Source organism: Centrocercus urophasianus, unplaced genomic scaffold, assembly GCF_019232065.1.
Source record: "Centrocercus urophasianus isolate 14NV4802_14NV808 unplaced genomic scaffold, USGS_Curo_1.0 seq_11, whole genome shotgun sequence".
In the NCBI taxonomy this organism is placed as follows: Eukaryota; Metazoa; Chordata; class Aves; order Galliformes; family Phasianidae; genus Centrocercus; species Centrocercus urophasianus.
In genome coordinates this window covers 19,789,020-19,810,945 of record NW_024884253.1, presented here as the reverse complement: position 1 = coordinate 19,810,945, position 21,926 = coordinate 19,789,020, and the positions used below count along the sequence as shown (strand labels likewise).

General features: G+C 37.4%; 1 protein-coding gene across 6 annotated transcripts in view; it reads left to right on the top strand.

The window, feature by feature from the left end:
- The window catches only part of VPS13B (vacuolar protein sorting 13 homolog B), a 417,159-nt gene that overhangs the window by 371,025 nt on the left and 24,208 nt on the right, over nt 1–21,926 (top strand). For all 6 annotated transcript variants that reach the window (XM_042834797.1, XM_042834830.1, XM_042834815.1 and 3 more), the window contains exons 44-56: nt 6,160–6,315; nt 7,462–7,725; nt 7,868–7,951; nt 8,121–8,296; nt 8,804–8,974; nt 10,496–10,697; nt 11,430–11,618; nt 11,998–12,144; nt 13,197–13,471; nt 14,933–15,060; nt 15,661–15,860; nt 18,695–18,813; nt 20,029–20,852. In XM_042834797.1, coding sequence (XP_042690731.1) covers nt 6,160–6,315; nt 7,462–7,725; nt 7,868–7,951; nt 8,121–8,296; nt 8,804–8,974; nt 10,496–10,697; nt 11,430–11,618; nt 11,998–12,144; nt 13,197–13,471; nt 14,933–15,060; nt 15,661–15,860; nt 18,695–18,813; nt 20,029–20,852 — 2,935 coding nt within the window. The remainder of the gene's footprint in view (nt 1–6,159; nt 6,316–7,461; nt 7,726–7,867; nt 7,952–8,120; nt 8,297–8,803; nt 8,975–10,495; nt 10,698–11,429; nt 11,619–11,997; nt 12,145–13,196; nt 13,472–14,932; nt 15,061–15,660; nt 15,861–18,694; nt 18,814–20,028; nt 20,853–21,926) is intronic.

Below are 21,926 nucleotides of genomic sequence, written 5' to 3'. Positions count from 1 at the left end.
CATACTTCTGGAGTCAGGGACTTCCCTCCAGGCATTAGTTCATACTTGACTTACTTGACTTACACTTGGGGATAAAATGAGTTAGGACAAGGTCTTAGATACCACATTCTCTTACTGGGAAAGAAAACCAACTTGCACAACTTTGGCTGGCTCATGTTTCTTGTTACACAGGCACTAAGAAGCAGCGGTTGCCATGAAATACTTTATTTAACCTCTGCAAAATGTTTTTTTAGTATGGCAAGGCAGTTTAGTTAGATGAAAATAAATAGTTTTAAAAGGATTGTATTTCTTTTACATTCACATCAATAAAATTCTCAATTTTTCTTTTGCTAATTAAGCATAGTGAGAGATGCAGTAATTACCCATTTGAATTATTTAACATAATTATGTGTTACCTGCAATACATTATTTTTGTAGTAGCTGATAATTTTATAGTGCTTCACTTGTATTTGAAATCAATATTAGTGAAGTTACAATAGGCTATAATTTACAATTTTCTGACATTCAGAAAACAATTATAGCACAGCAGGGATTTTGTTTGATCGGTTATTGGTGCTGTCCCTCTAATTGTCTGGCTTATGCTTAAGCTCCTTCTTTTATTTGTTTTTTCCCAGCCCGGTTTGTCTGAATTTCAGCAAACCTAACCTTTCCCTTTTAACTTTCACTCCAATTCCTGCAAGTCTCACTAGTTTGGCTAATATTTCAGTAATAAGTCTGAGGGCCTGTGCTCTTTCTTTTGCTCTGTTCCATCTCCCATGTTTTCCTCAGATTTCATGAGTTTTTGACCCTCCTCGGGGAGAAGACACCCCCAGTATATAGTCCTTTTCAGAGCTGGGGTAAGTCCAAAACTGATGATATTTGAAGCTTTAGGCAATTCCAGCACAAGTTGCCAGACCTCGTGAGTTCCTGTTGCAGATTTTAATGAAAGTTAGAGGTCTGTGAGATATCATTAAAAAGGAAGAGAAACTGCATCACTCCTGTGCTCCACAGACACCGCTGGCCTCTCCGTTATTATTGGATCCAGTCTGTGCTCCTTATCTTGATCTTCAAGTTGCTTTGTGGGATGGGCCCCAGTTGTGTCAAAAGTCATGTTTGTCTCCAAGACAGCTGTGTTTTTTAGGAGAACTGGAGCACATGATACATGGGGAGAAACTCTGAAGTTAGAAGAGATCAGATCTTCCTAGCAATTTACTCAGGGTTAAGGAACTCTGTCTTGCAAGACAGTAGGCAGTCCCAGAGTCCCACCAGGGATCGCAGCAAATGTAAAAACCAACCATTCTTACGAGAGTCCCCCAAATGTATTCTGCAGAGGTTGTTTGCTTGCAAATAAACAGCAAAAATCTCTGTAATGCTGATTTTGCTCTGTTGTTCACTTTCTCACTCGCAGCGTTGTAACACTGTCCTTAATTTGAAGCAGCAGGTGCTGCGGGTAAAAGTCACTTTGTATTTTGATGTGAGCAGTGGCTTCAGTGAGAATGTGACCACGTTATTGATTATAAGCTACATACATTTATTTCTTATCAAGCTTCGGTAAGTATTCCTGGAAGAAATCTGTGCCACTTTAATTGCTGCTAAGGTAGAATTTAGGAGAATAGATCTCTGTAATTTGCTTTGCAATTTCTGAAGGTACACCTAGAAACTCTTGAAAAGGTATTAGGAGTTGTTACTTCACTAATGCCTTCACTGGAGCACTAAAATCCATTTAAAATGTTTCTTCCCTTGTTTTAAATAGCTGGCCTGCAAAGCATGACTTCTGCTGGAATGTTCTGAGCAGTCTTAAAGGCAGTTGTAGATTGGGAAATAGCTTTAAAAACCTCCTCCTCTTTCTCCTATGAAAAAAAAAAAAAACCATGAAGCCAAATTTTCATTTGTTGCATCTCCAGCAAGATAATAATTCATCGTTATTTATTTCCAAGTGACCATTTTTCCAGGTATTGGGCTATATCCTGTAAAGTGTAAGATGATATACAGTACTCTGTGGGTTCAGCTTAGAAGCTGTGACTTACACATCGGTTATTATGAGGATTTTTTCCTGTTTTATTGTTTAGGGATGTTACAGATGCTGTGCACAACCTTTTGTACTTAACATAATCCTCCCCAGGTTATTTGCAGAACAACATCAGGCAAAAAAAAAAAAAAAAAAAAGAAAGAAAGAAAGAAAGAAGTTTTATGTTATTTTACACTATTTCAGGAGTGAGAAATGTGTTGTCGCTTTCCTTTGGGATTTTGCATTCGAAATCAGTGGTTAGACTATATTATGTATAACCTACTTTCTAGATGATATCTGGGGCAGATAGAGATTAATGTTGTCCATGAGACACATGAATCCTCATAATTTGGTTACTGTTCCTTAACCAAAAGACAATTCCATAGTGGTTAGAGCCAGTTGGTTTCTGTGGGGTTCAGAACTTCTTTGCAGGTTGCTGAGATTCACAGTGTCTTTGGGAAACCCTGAGGGTCAGAGTTTATCGGCTGAGTGTGACCCAGACAAGGGTGATGGAAATTGCTTTCCTCCATCTCCTGTTTTGTCCTTTTGTCTTTCAAGGCCTGGTGGTGTAGAGAAGCTCAGATCTTCCGTGTTCCATGAGAAAATCAAGCCAAAATGAAATTTAGTGACTGCTGCAGTTGACAATATGCAGAATGAACATTGCATTTGCTGTTTTCCCAAATGTTATTTGTTAGTACTATTGCTAATTCTTGTCAAGTGCCACATTGTGCTGAGTGTCCTAAAAATAAACAAAAAATGCCAGTCATCCTTCAGTCTTAGTTTTCCAATTAAAAATCACTTTAGCTTCAAATCTTACCATTCAGCTCCCATTTCTAGGTCTCCGTTTCCCTCCTTGCTCCTGCATCATCCCATTTTACTGTCTCACTTCTCTTAAAATGACTGCTTGCTTCCATGCCACTAACCAGGTCCTCACCTGATTCCTTCAAGACCCTCAGAGTTTACATCAATGTCTCTTTTTCTCTCCAGAAGTCATTTACTAGTTCCACCTGGAAAGAAAATACCATTTAACTGAAGCGAACCCAAATTACAAGCAAAATAGAAATAAATTTGTACCTAAGCATTTTGAGGGCATTTTGAGATTTGGATTACCTATACAGCTGGAAAATGCTGCCTTTTCTGGACAGGGTCCATTCTTCGTCTCATTTTTAACCCCCGTTTTAGTCTCCATGCCCTGTCATATGACACTTAGCTTTATTTACTCAGATCATATCCTTCACCCACACATCTAGCTGAAAACCTAAGCAAATTTTGAGAGGTACATAGAAACATTCTTTGAGGAACTGTGATAAAAAGTGCAGTTTGTCAAACCATTCCAGTAGGAACAGCTTCATCTTAGTCTACCTCCCTGAAGACCATTTCTTTCCCTTTCAAGACAGAGATCCATAATGGCTCAGATTTTAAAAGAAATCTTCCAAAACAGCAAAGTCTAGTCAAAACAAAAAGCTCTGCAGGTATGTTTCCCAACAGCAAATAGGGGTGCAAATGAATATGAGTAAAAACAATAGTCTGCTTTAAATTCTCTCTAAACTTCAGATTGCCATTTGTCACTGGATTATGTTTGTTAGAATGTTGTTGAAGTTTGCTGAATATTTTCTGTACCTTTTTGCAATGAGTTCTCTTTTCTCCTAATGTATATACCATACTTTGTTAAACTTCTTTATAAGCACAGTTTCTAAGAAATACTTAGCATTTAAAGCTTGATAAATGAAAGGGATTATATGGCAATTGCCTTCAATCTGTATATTAGGTCAGGTTTATAACATTAGAACTCCATCTAATACCATCTAATATGACATCTGCTAACATAATGTTCGCACTTGATTACTTAATTTTCTAAAATTACTTCGATTTTTGCTTCCTGCCATATATCTCTCTATCACTTAGTGTCATTTGCTAATCACTTCTAGCCATGCTTTCCAGAAATCTCTCATTTGAGTAACTGGTGCACCAGAAGATCTCCTTTGTGTTTTCCTGGAATGCAGTTTCTTTGCTCGATAGGAAACTTACGCAATTCTTATATTATTATGTCATTAAATAGCTTACGGAGGTTGTTCCCTGTTGTGTGTAGTACTTACTAGTATACAATATTTAGAAAATACAGAATTCTCAACATAAAGTAATATCTCTTTTTTATTTTTCCTTCTGAACCATGACGTTAAATGCACACTAATCGTTGTGCTACGAAGAAAATGAGTAAAGGCATCATCTGTGAGCTAATGAGCACTCAGTGAAAGCTGACAGGGTGTTTCTTGGGAACGTTCAGCTCATGAGCAAAGCTGTTTATGCAGGGTGGGAGACGTCCTAATGTTAGAGCTACATGCAATTACTAAGCATCAATTATGGCATTCGTGTGACATCTATCTTTGGAGCACACTACATTTTGCGTGCCTTCTTAGTACCTCTTCTCATTACTTGGCTGTCATTTCCCGCTACCAGTCTCTCCAAAGCAAACAGTTCCCTTGTTTCTCTTAGTGTTCAGATGTGATGAGATTTATTCCCAGCTGCCTCTGTAAGAAACTGAACTGATTCCAGCCATTGCAGTTGGACTTCTTTGTTTTTGTTTTTCCTTTTCTGTAACTAATACTTAAGTATCAAAGCAATGTGCTTGTTTACGAGTTGGAGTGTCCTAGTGCACAATTCCCTCAAGGTCTTCTTGAATATAAGGAAGTGCCCACACAGGAGCATACCCAAGCACGTGCCCATGCACACACTGGCACACACAAGCTTTTGTGCTTCCAGCATAAAGCTAATTTGAATCTAAATGCAACAGTCATCACTCTAACAAATTCAAAAGCCACCCACTGAATGGATGTTTTTGTTCTGTATGTAACTTGTGCAGGGGATACCGCAAATTGCAAACAGGCTACTGAGTTGTAATATCTTTGAAAGTTGTTGCTGTGGTTGTTTCTTAAAACAATGAAAAGAACAACATCCAGACATTTACAAAGTCCAACTGGCCAGATCTACGGACAGTGCTATCTGTCTTTGGAAACAAATCATGGGAGAACATAATATTTACAAGTCTCATTTTTTGCTAGTGTAAATAATCAAACCTGGGCCGGATCCTGTTCCCAATTACTTAAATTAATTAATGACAGATGGCCAAAATCAGTCTGAAATTCAACCCTCAAGGAAGAACTCCCACAAGGCCTTTATGTAACCGTTTCGAAGGACTTAAGTGATGCTTAGACTCTATGCTGGCCCTCTGCAAAGACTAAATTTTACCCAGAATTCCTATTGCTTTGATCGCTTATATATAGCTCACTTTGTTAAGTTTGCACAGCCACAAAAGATCTATGCAGAGCTAAATAGCCAGATCTTCAGCTGGCGTAAATTTATGTAACTTCATTGACCTACATGGAACAGTACCAATTTTCACTACTCTGGCTTAAAGAATCTCCATGGGATAGAGGTAAGTACGTATGGTGGGTAAGTGGATGAAAGGCTCTTCAAATGATGAAAGACTATATTGCTCTGGAAGTGATTTAGTTAAACTGGAAAAAAGCCACTCCTTTTCCGGAATAAATCACACAGGGAGTATAATTACGCAGTAAAATTTCTTCTCATGCAGTCAAGCTTGAACTTGCCACCACATTTGTATAAGAAATGAAATGTTTCCCATCTCTCAGTGATATGCTACATTCTTATATGTTTAACACATATGTAGGTCTGAGCTCTACATGTGTACATACAAAAAGATTTGTATTCTTCTACTGAGGTGAACGGTGCTTGAAATATTCTCTCTTGCCCAAAAGGCCAAAAAAAATGAACCTGCACTCCATATTGCCTTGCTGCTAATGTGAAGATAGGATTTCTAGGATAATTTCAAATACAGTAAAGAAAATCTCTTATTTCCTGTTTTATCCCCTGTAGTCTACCTAATATATGTTGAACTGTTGTGTGCTTGATTTTTTCCATCCGCAAACACAGAGTTAAAGCAGGTAATTTACAGAAACGCATGATGCAGAACCATCTTACTGTGTTGTCCATTCTTCTGTTCCTGTCTAAAGTCCTAGAATGTGCAAACGATTTGGTGAACTGGTGTGCTTAGTATGGCTGAGTTTTAAAAACAAGGATATTTCCCTGTCATGGGAATTCCTATCTTACTGCAAGGCTGGCTAGTGTTGAAGTAGCAATTGTTTTCTTTCCAGCTGTTGCACATCTGTATTGAAGGCTGGGGAAACTGGCGGTGGTCTGAGCCATTCAGTGTGGACAATGCAGGGACCTTTATCCGTACCATTCAGTACAAGGGCCGCACGGCTTCGCTTATTATCAAGGTTCAGCAGCTCAGTGGAGTACAAAAACAAGTGAGTACTTGATCCTGTTTGGAAAAAAATAATCTGAGTAACTTAAACCATTGTTTATTCATGAATAAACCTTATTATTCCCTTCCTAACGAGACCTGCTAAAAAGCAAGTATAACAGTATTCTGGGTACACTTAAGGAATTTTTACAACTCTTCTGTAAGAACTCATTGTCGTATGGATGTTGGCATATAAAAACTCTTAGCACCACATATTTCACATTTCAGTAAACTTCCTTTTGAAAATTCCGACATTGGTAACTTCCACAATTTCTTGGATTTGTTAAGGTCTTGAGTTGAAGTAATCCACTTTGTTAAGAAACTTGTTCTTTTATTCTAGAATGTAATTCAGGCCTTCGTTTTATTAAAAGAGAATGAAGTAAGAACTAAATTTGAAAATGAGTTGCTGCACAGTAACTTTTCACATCATATCTTTATATAGAGATTTGTAATAGGGCTGTAGTCGTTCTGTCTGCATTGAGACAGGAGAGAGAGCATGGGATGGGCACAACATGAATATGGCAGAATGCCTCATGTTGCACAACATAAATACAGCTGATCAGTCAAGAGCCGTGCTGAGAGTTTGCTTGTTTGCAGTTGTGGTGCAAGGCCTTGTCAGTGAAAAGCAAATGATGGTTGTAATAGAGGTACACATGGACTGCTTTTCCTTTGTACAGCTTAGAAAAAGACAGGTGTATGTTCTGTGAGAAATAATTCATGTGTTATAGACAGAAACAATTATAAGCTTTGAGACAGCAACCATTAATGATCTGGATCTCTGCATGTTCCACTGTCCTGTGTCAGTGGAAACCTTATGTCTGAAGTATATATATCACTGTTCTATTTAGAAGGCATGTAGTTCAGAGACCATCACACTGCCCTTAAAATCAAAGCCAGAATTATGTCAGCCATGGTCAGTACTGCTGAGTTGAGATTCTTAATGCCTGATTTCTATGAAATTGCACATATATTTGGCCAATAAAAATAACATTTACCATTCACTGTCTTCAATAGTGCTTGGGAAAATGTAACAGAATGAAAATGCTAAAATAGAGATTGTTTTTGTACACGTTTTCCATCTGTAATTCAATCTTGACCTTTCTTATTTCCAATTGTTTATATACGGGCTGAATATTTTTGTGTGTTTTAGATCCTAATCTGTGGAAGACAGACAGTCTGTAGCTACCTTTCAGAAAGTATCGAACTGAAGGTGGTTCAGCATTACATTAGTCAGGATGGACAGGCGGTTGTTAAAGAGCACATCAACTGCCTTGCAGCCAAGCAGAAGCTGCCTTCCTATGTCCTAGAAGATGACGAGCTCACTGAACTCAGTGTGAAGGCCACAGGAGATGAAGACTGGTCCCAGGATGTATGTCTGAGTTCTAAACATACAGAACACAGCACCGTCATTCAGGTATGTCTGGCATTAAATGCTTAATTAAACTTTAAAAATGTCTGTGAGAACTGAGAACTTTAAACTTAACTTTTGATGAAATGTTGATAATGATCAGCTTAGAATAATTTTAATGAAATACTGCTGATATATCTGCATGCAGGTACCATCCTCAAAGAGTTTGATTACGTATGTGTGGTGCACAGTTCTGACTTTAGAGCCCAGCTCTCAAGTGCAGCAGCGAATAGTAAGTAATGCCTCTTTAATCTCAGTGTTGACAACTTATACGTCATATGATTAATTAAGGGCAGAATGACCCACTGGAAAGACTTATTAATAGCTTGTTTCAACAGCTGTAATTCTGAAATAAGGTAAGAATAAAAGTGTTGTTTTGTTTTTTTTTTTCCTTTTTGTAGATTGTTTTCAGCCCTCTTTTCATTGTAAGGAGTCATCTTCCAGACCCAATTATCATACATTTAGAGAAAAGGAGTCTAGGATTGAATGAAATACAAGTGGTTCCAGGGAAAGGACAGGAGAAAGCGCTGCAAAATATAGAACCTGATCTTACACATCACCTGACATTTCAAGCCAGGTAAAATATGCGTTTTCCTTGAAAATGATTCATTTGTATTGAAAAGAAGAAACCATTTACTCTTTAACTTCTAGTGCAGTATTTTAAAGAGTACAGAGTATGCAAAGGAGATACAAGAGAACAAGTGTGTGTGACCTGGAGTAATATAATAAGAAATAATACATTTAATATCACTGTACTGAATATGCTGGCATTTGTTTGCTTAAACTATCCACATTTTTGTGTTTTGGGGAAAAATAAAAATCCTAAATTCTCTTGGACTATTTGTTGAGAATACTCTTCAATTCCTGGGGTCTTAGACAGAAATGTTATTAAAGTGTAATAACAAATTCATGCATATCTGTGTATGCTCAGCAACTTGTTGGACATTGTTGCTTAATTCATCCACAATTACTTTGAGAGTGTTCCTCCTGCAGAATCCACTTGGAAAGCTTCATGAAAGAAAATGTTAATGCTGTTAATACTTGATCTTGTTCTGTGAATGACCAAATCTGTTTTCAATGACAGGGAGGAAGATGATCCTTCAGAGTGTGCAGTCCCTATCTCAAGTACGCTTATTAAACAGATAGCAACTAAATCCCATCCAGGTGGCAATGTCAACCAGATCCTGTCCGAGTTTTATGGCACTGCTAATCCTCGTCAGCCTGCTTGGCCGTATAACAAGAAGGATTCAGACAGGTAGTTTTTTGCTAAACGTACTTCATGGTCATTGCATTGACTTTTCAAATAAAGAGATCTTTTACAAGATAAAATGGTTAATTGAAATAAAGCGTCTAGGAAGCTAACTAAAACTTTACCATCCATATCGTTAAATACGAAGGTATCACTTACTGCTAAATATCTCCCTTATCCACAGACTGTTGGAGGCTGGGAAAATGTACTAGCAGTGCATTGGTATCTGCCAGCTGTCTTCTCAGGGTTTTGTATACGTCTGTTACTAACCAGTACAAGAGTCAGAATACTAGGCTGGAAGATCTTTGATCTTTATCTAAATAGGTTATTCTTTTCATCTGTTTTTACCATAAAACTTTGTTAATGAAATTTAAAACAACTAAATCTAACAGTGGAACTCAATAAGTGTTTTGAGTCTTGACCAAGCATAAACTCTGTAGAGCTCAACTACTTAATCAAAATAAGGATCACCAAGACCCTTAAGAAACTTTCTACTCACATTAATAGATCAACCTGTGTCCTTTCAGAGTTAGGTCAGCTGTGAAAATATCATAGCTTGTCCTGGATTCCTCATTAATTAAAAATAATCTCAGTGATCAAAATTTGATGTGTCTTATGTGGTCTAGCTGCATACTGCAGTTATTGAAAGCTTGTACAGTTTGTTTTTTCACTCTGTAGCATAAGTTTCTTAAAAGTTCAAACTTACTGTGCTTTATCCTTCATTAGATTATTCCGAATGCATTTTTAGGCAACAGAATTTTCTGAACTAACTATAGATTTTATCAGTTTTGAAAAGTTTTGTGCTTCCAGCCTTCTGTAGCACCCTACAACCTAAAGAAAGCCCCAGAAATATATTTACATATAACATTTTCTTTGTTATCAATAGCTTTGCATGGTGCTTGTTTGCTTAGTCAGCCTTGTGAAATCAACTTCAAGAAGACTGCATGTGATCAATGTTGAGTATGTTTTCAGTAATTACAAGATTCCTATTTTTAAGCTGCAGAAGTGGTTGCAGGCAGGAAGAACTTTCAGTTAGCCTGGGGGCTGCCCTTGATTACATTGAAAAGACTGCATCCGTTCAAGGACTAAATAAATGAAACTTTTTTTTTTTTTTTGTGAATGCAACTTTTTTTTTGCTGCAGCTATAAAGGTTGTTCATTCAGGATCTGTGTTTCAGCTCAGAAACAGCAGAAAAAAGAGTTGAAGGGAAAATGAATAAGTAGATAAATTTGATTTTATGTCGGCAGAAGTCACAGGTTTAGCTATAGAAAATAACAGCAATTCTAGGGCATTCATTAAATTGACAAAATTTAGTTTGAGCTTATGCTGTTACTGATATGTCTTTATAGCCTACAAGAGGCTCACTCTGACAGCATAACTGTATGTTCCAGAGTGATTAGGTAAGAGGAGACTGTTTCTTTACTTCAGAAAGGCAAGATCTTGAAAATGAGATGAAAATGATTGCGTATCTTAAAGCCATTATTTGTTCCTTTGTCTTTATCATTTTGTTTATTTGCTTCCAAACAGCAATGGACAGCTCTCCCAGTGGGACAGTCCAATGCGGGTAAAGCTGTCAGTGTGGAAACCATGTGTTAAAACTCTGCTGATAGAACTCCTGCCCTGGGCTTTGCTTATCAATCAGTCCAAGTGGGACCTCTGGCTCTTTGAAGGAGAGAAGATAGTGCTTCAAGTGCCTACTGGGAAAGTAATGATTCCCCCCAACTTCGAGGTAACTGCCATTTGAATCAGAAGACATAGTAGTTCTCCACGTAGCAGCCCAAGTAAATTACTCCAAAGCTCAAGTAAAGACTTCAGGCACTGCTCTGCAGGTCTAACTGCATCCTGCATTATTAGCTTATCTCTTAGGGGATGTGTTGACCACGGTAGCACAGCTGACAGCCTCTAAGGGATATTTCATCGTTGAGCGGTTTTGGCTGAGGTGTTTCATAGCTCATGTAGTACCAGGAGAGGTTTGGTAACAAGACAGGGTGAATGACAAATGAGGACAGTTCTTCAGAACATCTTCCTTCCTGAATTTAGGGATTTATCTAATGGATCTTCTCATATACCTTAGCTTCATCATGCATTTGCTTTTTTACCACAGTCCTAATATTGTTTATTTTTGAAGGAATTAAGATAATTCAACAGATCAATTTGTCAGTTCCAGCAGGACAATTTGATACTTCCTGCTTATTTTGCCATTCTTTTTTTCCCCATGAATGTCTGTTAAGAAACAAAAGTCTGCTGATTAACACATCTCAGTGGACCCTACAGTCTCAATTTCACTGGGTGGGTCAGTTTCATATCCACATTGTGGTTATGAATCTATCCTTCTGCTGCTTAGAAAGAATTGGAAAAAGGCAGGGAATGACAGTGAACTGCATACTGAAAACAATGTTTAAGTGTAGAAGAAGTGCATGGAATTACCAACCAGTGATAGCTGGTCTTTTTTTACTTACAGGAAGCTTTCCAGGTTGGAATATACTGGGCAAACACTAATACCGTGCACAAATCAGTGGCAATCAAACTGGTTCATGATGTGACCTCCCCAAAATGGAAGGACGCTGAGAATGGGGAAGTGGTAACATTGGATGAAGAAGGTTTTGTTGAAGCTGAAATAAAACTTGGTGCTTTTCCAGGTCATCAAAAGGTTAGGAGAAAATTATAATGATTTATAGCTTTATCATTTAATTTAAAAAATCATCAAATGTATGCAGCACTAAAGCTTGTCCCCAATTATGTTAATACATGTAGAACATAATGAGAATGTAAATAATGTAAGAAGTATAATTTAAAGTGTTAGTAAGAAATAATCTGCCCAGCTCATCAAGGTGATACAAGACTATCTGGAAATAATTATCATTCTTGTTTGAACATGCAACTTAGAAGCATGTGATATGGCTCCACTTACAAAGTGCGTGAATGTAGAAAGGATTTCCATAGTTAAGAAAATGGCAGTTCAGACACTATATTTCAATGTTTCCTGCTCTTATGACTTCATCAACATCATCATCATCATTATCTTACAGTTGTGCCAGTTCTGCATTTCTTCTATGGTTCGACAAGGTATACAAATTCTACAAATTGAAGATAAGACAACAGTAATCAATGATACATCATATCAAATCTATTACAGACCACAGCTTTGTATGTCCAAACCGTACTCAGGAGAAGAGGTAAAATGCCATTTTTGTTCGTCACCTATTTTACAGGCATCTTTAGGTTTGTATAGCCGTAACTGCATACAGAATAACTTGAACAGAAGTCATTAGATGTAATAATTATAGATTATGGTATATCACTTCAGTTTAAAATAGAGAATCCTGGGCAAATATAACCGCAGTAATTAACTGTGATCAAACTTTGTGCAAAGCAGGAGATTCTTGCACATTACACAATTAGTTCTGCCTGTCCTCCATCTGTTCAGACACTAATGGCCATTTCTGTGAAATAAGCAGCATAATCCGTAGTAGCTGTTGAAACTGCTCTATGAATTTTTACTGAATTTGCATGTAAAAGAGGTGCATTGGCCTGGCAGGCTGAAAAGTTTTGGGAAGATTCCAATGGGGCTGCAGACCTCGGGATGTGCCCAAGGTTTATGTATTTCAGCAAACTGCATCAAATTGTGAATATCAGCTTTCTAATAATCGCTCAGTAGATTTAAGAACTAGCTCACAGGAACCAAAACATATGCACGGTCAACAATTTATATAAATTTACTGAAGATTATATTCATAACAGAATATATGGAAAGAATTCTCAGAGTCAAACAGGAAAGGAGTTGGCAGATCAACACATTTTTAAAGTACCCTATTTATGTGTTGTTTTATTTCTGCCTTATTTTTCTTTACATTAGTGTCTATGTTTATCCATTGTGCATTTGGTGACAGTCTTACGGGTAATTTAAGGGGAACTGGAAGAATGCTAAGGCTGGACTACACCACTAGTTTTAAGTCTATCAATGGATTTTCTTATCACACTTGTTTTACAGCGATGTAACTGTTGCTTTTGGCTGAGTTCTTTTGTGCAGCTGAGAATGGACTATAGATAACTGTGCTCAGTTAAACTGCTTATAACCGAAGACAGAATTTGGCCAAGGAGCTCTGAAAGCATGAGACTCAATATAACTGTTAGCTGTGGCCCAGTGGCTACTTAAAACCGTTCTATGCAAGATCAGCATGAATAAAATCCTCTTATGAGCCAGCTTGTCCCTCTGTTTTCTCTCCAGGAGTTTCACTCAGCAGATAGCACCGTGTTCAGTGTCGGGCCAGCCAGGATGAAGAGCACTGAAACACTGACTTCTGTGCCATGCTGGGACCTGCTGGCGGATAGTGGCCCCGTAACTTCAGGGACACCTCCTACTCAAAAGCGCATGCTGCTGAGTTTCAGTCCAGGTGGCAGCTCTGAGCTGTGGAGCCTACCAGCTGTGATTAAACAGGAGTTTCCCAGACAGAGTGTGGCAGTGCCTATCGGGGCCAGTAGGGAAAGCGGATTTTATACCAGGTACTAAATGCTGAACGGTCATGAATGATGAATGTTCCTTGTTGCTATAAAGCCTCAGCTAGTAACAAATCGCAAGAGATTAATGCGGAAGTCAGAGTAACACATGCCCCCCATATGTAAAGGGAAGCCTTACTTTAATTTAAAAATTGTTATCTTTTGATGGTTTTGATGGTTTTATTGTAAATGGTTTAATGTTATGATCTTGTACAAGTTGTACGATTTTTATAAGGTATGGGCTTCTATTTGTACATGCATACACAAGAAGAGAATGAAAAGCTTTCATTTGTGGTTACGGTCTGTTTTAATTTTTTTGTGACAAGTTTTGAAGGACAATGTAAAGTAATACCATACAAAAATGTATGGGAGGTAAAAATATATTTCAGTAAGAGAAAAACAGGATAAGTGATACAAGTGAGAAACTATTTTAAGACTATAAGCTACAAAATACTTCCAAGTTTTGAAAGCTTGAAATATTCGAATGTGCATTCTGCTTCCAAACAAATGCATCCAGTTAACTAAAAATAAAAGTCCAATGGCTTGTCAGAAGCCCAGATTTAATTCTCAGTCCTGATATATAAATCTATTCATTCTCTTGCTGATATAAACAAGAAATAATCTGCTGAAAGAGAAGATTGTATCAGTATAAATTATTAGCTGTATGATCTTTCTCTTGCCTAAAGTACTAAAGTTCCCACACAGACTTCAGCTTAAAAACAAAATCACCAAAATGTGAAGAACACAGAAAGAATTCCTTATAATTCTGAGACAGCCATAGAGGATCTGGAGCAAATTTTGAGGGTATTTGAATTTTGAATTCAAATTGAATTCAAGGTGAAGTTGTTTTTTTTAGAAATAGTTGAAATGACGCATGCAAAAAAGAATTTGCTTAAAGATATTTTATGTATAAGTAGCTAATGAGTAGAACAAGTTAACTGATTTCTCATTTTGAAAATTGATGTAGTGATGATCCATAACATCAATGTTTGAAGGGCCAATAGCCCTGTCGATCATTCCAGGGGAGCTAACAGTCACAGATTTATGCAATTGTTTAAAATATCTTTCATGTGTGTCAGAGAAGTATGCATGCAAATTCCTCTGGAAAATTTTTAAGATTTATGTTAAAAATTTGGGCTTACAATCTCATGTTTTTAATTTTATATAAATATGTGCTGGCTAGGGCTCTCGTCTTGCAAACACACATGTACAGTTTCACTCACAAGTAGTCTCCATGAGGTGATTTTTTCCTCTGATGCTGTGTTTCATGGTATTTCCACGTGCTCTTCTGTTTCAGTGTAATGCTTTGTGAAGACAGGTAATAGCCTATATATGTAAGTATTGGTGGAGGCATAACTTGATCATAGAGAAGATTCTAGATGGTCATTTTGAATGTATTTGTATGTCCAGGATAATAGAAGTTTCATCCAAAACTTACACATTAAAATGTGTTTTCTTCTGTTTTAGAGCTATAACACTGACTTACCAAGAGCATCTTGGCGTGACATACCTAACACTTACAGAAGATCCAAGTCCCCGTATAATTATCCACAACAGGTGCTCAATTTCATTGCTTCTAAAAGAAAACTTCAAAGGTATGTTGTTTGCAGAAATTAAAAAGTGTGCTTTTGTAGTATAAATGATTTCACTTTATCTCCAGTGCGAAGATGAATTCAGTATGTGTTTTGGTTAAAACAAGAACTTTATGCTTGCATGAAAGTGAATCTCAAATCTAGTGATTCTGGAGCACACTAAAACCTGGAAGCTAATGAAATTAGCCAGTAGGTAATGAGGCTGCAGGCTTTTGGGCCTCTGTGGTTCCAGCTAACGAAGTGAACTGGTTGTAGGAAGCTAGGAGACAGTGAAATTTTGTTGACATCAGTTCAGTCCCATGGAACGCTTACATTTCCTCAGATTGGCAAATGCAACTGCAAAAAAAAACACTAGCTACAATATGTGAATGTAACAATCAGTAGAAAACCACTTATATAAATCTTAATAAGAGAAAGAAAAGAGAAAAAAAAAAACCACACAGACAACTCCAACAAATAGGAAAATGATGTTTTTATTTCTTAGTAATATTTCAGGCAGAGTATTTTAGAAACTTCTTAGTTTGTGTATATATGGGTTTGTTTTCATTTAATGTGGATTTTAGAAAGCCCTAATCTTATATATTTTATATATAAATATTTCAGATACACCAAAGTTTGAAGTTTACTGTAGAAAGATTCCAGCTGAATGTTCAATCCATCATGAACTTTACCATCAAGTCTCCAGCTACCCAGACTGCAAAACAAGAGATTTGTTACCCAGCATTCTTCTGAAAGTGATGTCATCTGATGATTTAGTAAATGAATGGAGTGATTTTGTGGACATCAACAATCAAGGAACACAAGTAAATCACTACAAAGTATTTCCTAATTCACAGCATAAATCTCTGTCTTTTTTACCTACATCGTACAGTGTTCCTCTGCAATTTGTGTATCCTTTCTATTGGCTTTGTTGTTTGCTTTTTTTTTTTTTTTTTTAAACTCTTGAGACCTCTCCTTCCTAAGCCTCTTCCTGTGGAATTTTTAGAATACAGATACGTACTTGGCAGTCACTGATTTTAAAAATAGTTAGATCAAAAATTCCAACTTGGTAGTGCTGAACTTTTTCACTTATTTTTGATCAACCTGGCAAGTCCACGGCATTCTCTGGAAAAATAAGTCCTGAAAATTTCTGGCCCCTGGAAGCAAAGAATCCCAGAAGATCCAGGAAAATTCTTCCATTTGGTAACTTTATTACATCGTGTAGGAGTCAACGCTGTTCTCCCTTGGTGTCTTCACAGAAGCTAACCATGTCTTTATAAAACAAAAACCAAAAAAATTCTTTCCTTCTGTTATTTTTCTCCTGTTTTGAGGTAAATGAAAACTTCCTTGACTGAAGTAATTCTTTTTGATGGGAATTTTTTCCATCTTTGAAGTCATTAGTTTACATGGAATCAACATAAACTGCTTGGCTCTTTGAAAGAAATACTAGTTTCAGATGTTTTCCCCGGGGACCAATCGCAAAATGCTCTTGATTATTGAGTGTTATGTTATATAGCAAGTAGTTCGGTTTCATTCAGCAAGCCACTCAAGCAATGCAAGGTTTCAAATTTCAGTCATTAATGTTATGCCAGACCAGGGTTCTTTATAAGTATCTGGCTCCTAGGAGGAATTAGATGCTAAGACAACATTTGGGGATCATTGTCTACTTGAAGAACTCTCCAAATAAAAATTGTAGCCTTCTGTTATTGAAGTTTTAGGGTATACGTGTAGGGAGTCTCCCAGGATTTCTCAATCAGTCTTTCCCTTAGGAAACTGTGAATATATATAAATAATGAATCTGCTAATAGCCTTAGATTTGACTTCACATACAACTTAGTTAAGACTGAAATAACTGGTACTTTAGAGGATCTCAAGCAATTTGCACTCATTCTATCTCAGATAGATACTTGTTAATCTTGATCCCCTCAGGAAGAAAAAATAATTAATTTACTAAAACTTAAGGTAAATATCTCTGCTATCCATCATCAGAATTATCTGAAATCAGAATTAAAATGGCCAGACTTTAAGATCCATGAGGATTTATAGAATAGCAAGGTTGTACTAGTAAGTCAGTAAATGTCCTTTTTTCCACCAATGCAGGATGGAGAATAACTGCCAGATAAGCAAAGGATTAAGCTTGATATATATAAAACAAGTTATTTTATATGTAATTCTCGGAAGAATTGGATGTAATTTGATGAATGAAACTTAATAATCTGTACAATAAATAACAAAGCTAGAATCAGTTTAAGTTCTGATCCTAATGAACTTCTGAGAGCTTTTTGTTATGTTGACTTGTGAACAATAGTAAAGACTGTTCAAGACAAGCAGCTGCTTATCTCACTTGTGTTAGCCCATCATCTTTGTGCTGTTCCCTTAGTTTGCTTTCCTTTAAATGATAGCTCCTGTCATTACATTCTTGTAAATAATTGTGTTGATTGTAGGACTAGAAGAAATCAGAAGCAAGCTTGTGTTAACAAGGACTGCTGCAAGTTTTCCAGACTTGAAAGGACTTCCTTATATTCTGGAAAAATACAAAATTTGCATGTAAATACTGCATAATTAGGCTCCAAAAACAATGTCTTTTTTTTTTTTTTTTTTTTTTTTTTAAACTAGACTATGTATCATAGAATCATAGAATTATAGAATGCCTTGGGTTGGAAGGGACCTCAAGGATCATCAAGCTCCAACCCTCCAGCCGCAGACAGGGCTGCTAACCTCCAGATTTAATACTAGAGCAGGCTGCCCAGGGCCCCATCCAACCCAGCCTTGAACACCTCCAGGGACAGGGCCTCCACAGCCTCTCTGGGCAGCCTCATCACTCTCTCTGTAAAGAACTTACCCCTGACATCCAACCTAAATCTTCCTTCCTTCAACTTAAGGCCATTTCCCTTTGTCCTGCTGTTATCTGCCCTTGTAAAGAGTATTCATTCCTAAGGACAATAGGTTCAGAATGAAAGTTGGCACATGCATAAGCAAGACACAAACCTGCTGTCAAGTTCCCATTTTCCTGACTTTTTAGACCTTTCACATTTTCCAGTAGACTTTTACCATTTCTTGGTGACAGCACTTTGCATGTGAAGGTGTTCTCACAAAACCAGGCTTAAAAACAAGTTATTAAGCAAGTTGTCACGAATCCACATTACTTTTTCGGTTTTATTTCTTAAAACATTGCTGTCATGTGTTTTGCATCATGTTATCTGCTTGTATTACCAGCTCTGAGCTACGGCATTGCAAGATAATGTTAACTTAGCATTTGTTTTCTGGAGGAGAAGGTGGGATTTTGTGGAGCTTCATAAATACGCCTTCATCATAGGTCCAAAATCTCAAATTAAAATTTTCTGTTTATTCTTTATTAATGTAACTTCCTCCCTGCAAGCATGTCTTCCTTATTCCTGTAGAAGAATATTCTTATTTAAATGTATTCAATGAAAGGATGATGTGGAAATTTTGTCTAGCTATACAGTCGAAATACTTACAGTTTCAGAGCTGTTATTTGCTGAACTATTGAAAACTGTTTCTTTTTTTTCCTAAACAGTATTATGACTTGAGTAAAAGATCTCAATTAGAATTCATTAATAGGATTTATTGACATTGTGACAGATTAAAAACAGGAATTTTAGTAGCAATCAGTCTGTGTTTTAACTCCTTCCACTAGGTTGTGTTCTTGACTGGTTTTGGCTATGTTTATGTGGACATCGTCCATCAGTGTGGAACAATCATTATAACATTGGCCCCAGAGGGAAGAGCAGGACCCATCGAGATCAACCTCAACAGGTACACAAAGCAAATAAAAGACACTAGAAGCATAGCCAGATAGCCCCAAGTCAGCTTTCTAAGTGTTAACTGACTTACGGACTTCAGCTTTACTGTTTGTTTTATTTAATATTGCTACATTCTCTGCAGCGTATGTTTAGACCACATGTTATGTTTTGTATATCACGGTTAAAAAAAGACAATCTAACATCAAAAGGCAAGTTGCTTTAGGGTAAACATTACATGTCTGATACAAAAAGAAGTCCTGAGTTGCTCATTTAAAAAAAAAAAAAAGCATTTCCAATCATAATTAATTTTGAGTGCGTTCATAGATTTAAAATGCGTTTAACCAGATCCTGTTATCCTTAATCATATGAGCTCCTGCTAAACTGATGGGAAGCTTGATATGAAAGGGCTGTAGAAATACTTTTACACCCGATAATTAACTGCACCTGATTATAATGCTCTTTCTTAGAATGCTTCCCTCACTTTCATAACAGACCACAGCCTGGTGCTCAGCTCAGTGTGATTACAACACTACCTATTTCTAACATGCACCACGCCTGGCCTCCGGCAGTGCTGCTACAATTGGAGTGGAATGTCTTGTACTGTTTTTATTTGAGCTATAATTAAGTATTAATCCCTCAGAAATTGGTCATCAGCAGTACATAATAGTTCACTTGCTAGTTAAACTTGGCAAAGAGCGCTTAACGCTGGGGGGGGGGGGGAGGCCTTCAATGCCATCACTATAAAAATGTCGTGGTGGTTTAGTTGCAGTGCATTCTGCTTTGATAATGTGAAATGGATTATCCATAATAGTAGCCTTCAGTGGTGGCTCCAAGAAAATCCTGAAACAGCTGAGGCTGTACTTGAATTATTAGAAAATTTTATTTGTCTACTTTAATATGTGGCTATATTGAAAATTTGATAGGGCAGTACTCTGTATATAGGGAATTCCTGTCCAATCTATCCTGTTGATTGGTAAGAGAGAGAGAAAAGTGGCGTAGATCTGTAATATTCTGCTTCTTAGGAGGTCTCCTTCTGTCTTTCTATCTCCTTCTATCCGGGTGATACCCACAGTGGTGATCAAGGCTGTCAGATCCCATTAATAGGACTTGCATGAGGAGTTTCCCGTGTTATTAAGTGCAGGTCTCCCCTAATGGCTTTTTTAAGCAAGATGCTAGCTAAACTCAATATACATATAAAGTAACAAACTTCTTTTTCTCTCACATCCAGAAGTCAAGAGCAGAGCCTGTTCTTGAAAGTGTTTATCAGTCAGCTAAGCCTTGCCGTGTTTGATGATATCACAAATCACAAAGTGTCATCTGAACTCCTGCGGCTCACAGCAGACAACGTTTTCCTCCACGTGGCTCCAACAACCAGCTACCTGAGGCCCCTGTCGCAAGAGTTCCAACAGGACACCGGGGAAGGCCTCCCACCATTTTATAGTCTGCAAGTGTATTGTGAGGACTTGCAAGTGGACAATCAGTTGTACAGCAAATCCAGTTTCCATTTTGCAGTCTTGCTGTGCCAAGGAGAGAAAAATGAGACCATGCAGTGGTCGAGAGCGAACAACCTCAGTGTTTCCAACAAAGATTTGGAAAACTATAAGGAAAACTGCTTTATAAAGCTTTGCATTGCTTTTTCTGAAGAAGAGAATTTCATGTTTCATGTGAATGACCTTAGCTTTGAACTGAAACCAGCTAGGCTCTATGTGGAAGACACCTTTGTTTACTACATTAAGACTCTATTTGATACATACCTTCCAGAAAACAGAGGCGCTTCGCAGTCTGTGAATAATTCTGGTGCTACCCAGATACTACCCAAACAAGTGAGAGAGCATGCAAGAGCTTTAGTCAAGCCAGTGAAGTTAAGAAAATTAACAATACAGCCTGTTAATCTGCTTGTCAGCATTCATGCTTCATTAAAACTGTACATAGCTTCAGATCACACCCCTCTCTCCTTCTCCGTGTTTGAGCGAGGACCCATCTTCACCACTGCCAGGCAGCTTGTCCATGCCTTGGCCATGCATTATGCTGCTGGAGCACTTTTCAGAGCAGGTCAGTACTTTTTCATAACCTGTAATATTTTTATTAGGTGCCAGGATTCTGTAATTGTCTCTCAGGCTGAGTAATCTAAATGTTAGCCATGCAATTACTGTTTGGTAACGATACAATATTTTGAGACGTATTTCACATCCCACCATGTGACAGAAGGGAAATAAAATGGCCGAGCAGACACCAGTGAAGATTTGTAAAGCTGTGCTAAACATTAGCCAGCCGCCTGAAGGCTTTACTAAACCCTGAACACAGCATAAAAATGTATTCTAGCTGGCTTAGGTTTTGTCATTTTATGTTACAGTGCTAGACAGAATCGACTCACATTCCTCACATAAACTCCCCAAAACTACATTTAATCAAATTATTCAGCATGTTGCTCTGCATTCAGGAGTAAATTATAGCCCTGAATGTTGTTTTGTTGTTAAAACTCCTTTTGGCTGCAGTTTATGATTAGGAATCTGTCTTTCTTCATACAGCCTTCATGCTAAACTGGCACACAGATGTTTGCTGTCCTTTGATCCAAGAACTATGAAGTTTGCTGTTACTAACTTTTTCCCAGATAGGATCAATAGTGAGCAATTAATCTGGGAGGTTAGCAGGTACATTCTGTTTCCTGTAAATATTAGTTTATAAATATAAATCTATAAATGATGAAGTTATATGGTATGTAGATTCTCCTGGTGTGCAGCAGATTTTGTACCTTAAAGATGAAGAACCTCTTCATGACCTCCATGATCACACACAAGTCACATATTCCATACTGAAAGTCTGGGTTTATTTCCCTGTGTATTGATTTTCTGAAAATCTGATGTATACATCTGTACTTGCAGGAATAGCTGTGACCTGATCTCTGTGCACAGTTACCAGAAATGTATGCATGCATTTCAAGCATCTATAAACAGAAATAGTGAGCTGCTGATCTGGTATTTCACTTTGTTTGTACCCAATTTGTACAGCTGATTATGACAACTGCTTGTACAGTTGCACACCATAATGTCATGTATGGATTCAGTATTTCCATACATAGTTGCTTGCAAAATTTGCAGGTTTTGCTTTTTGCTACTTGCTTGGATT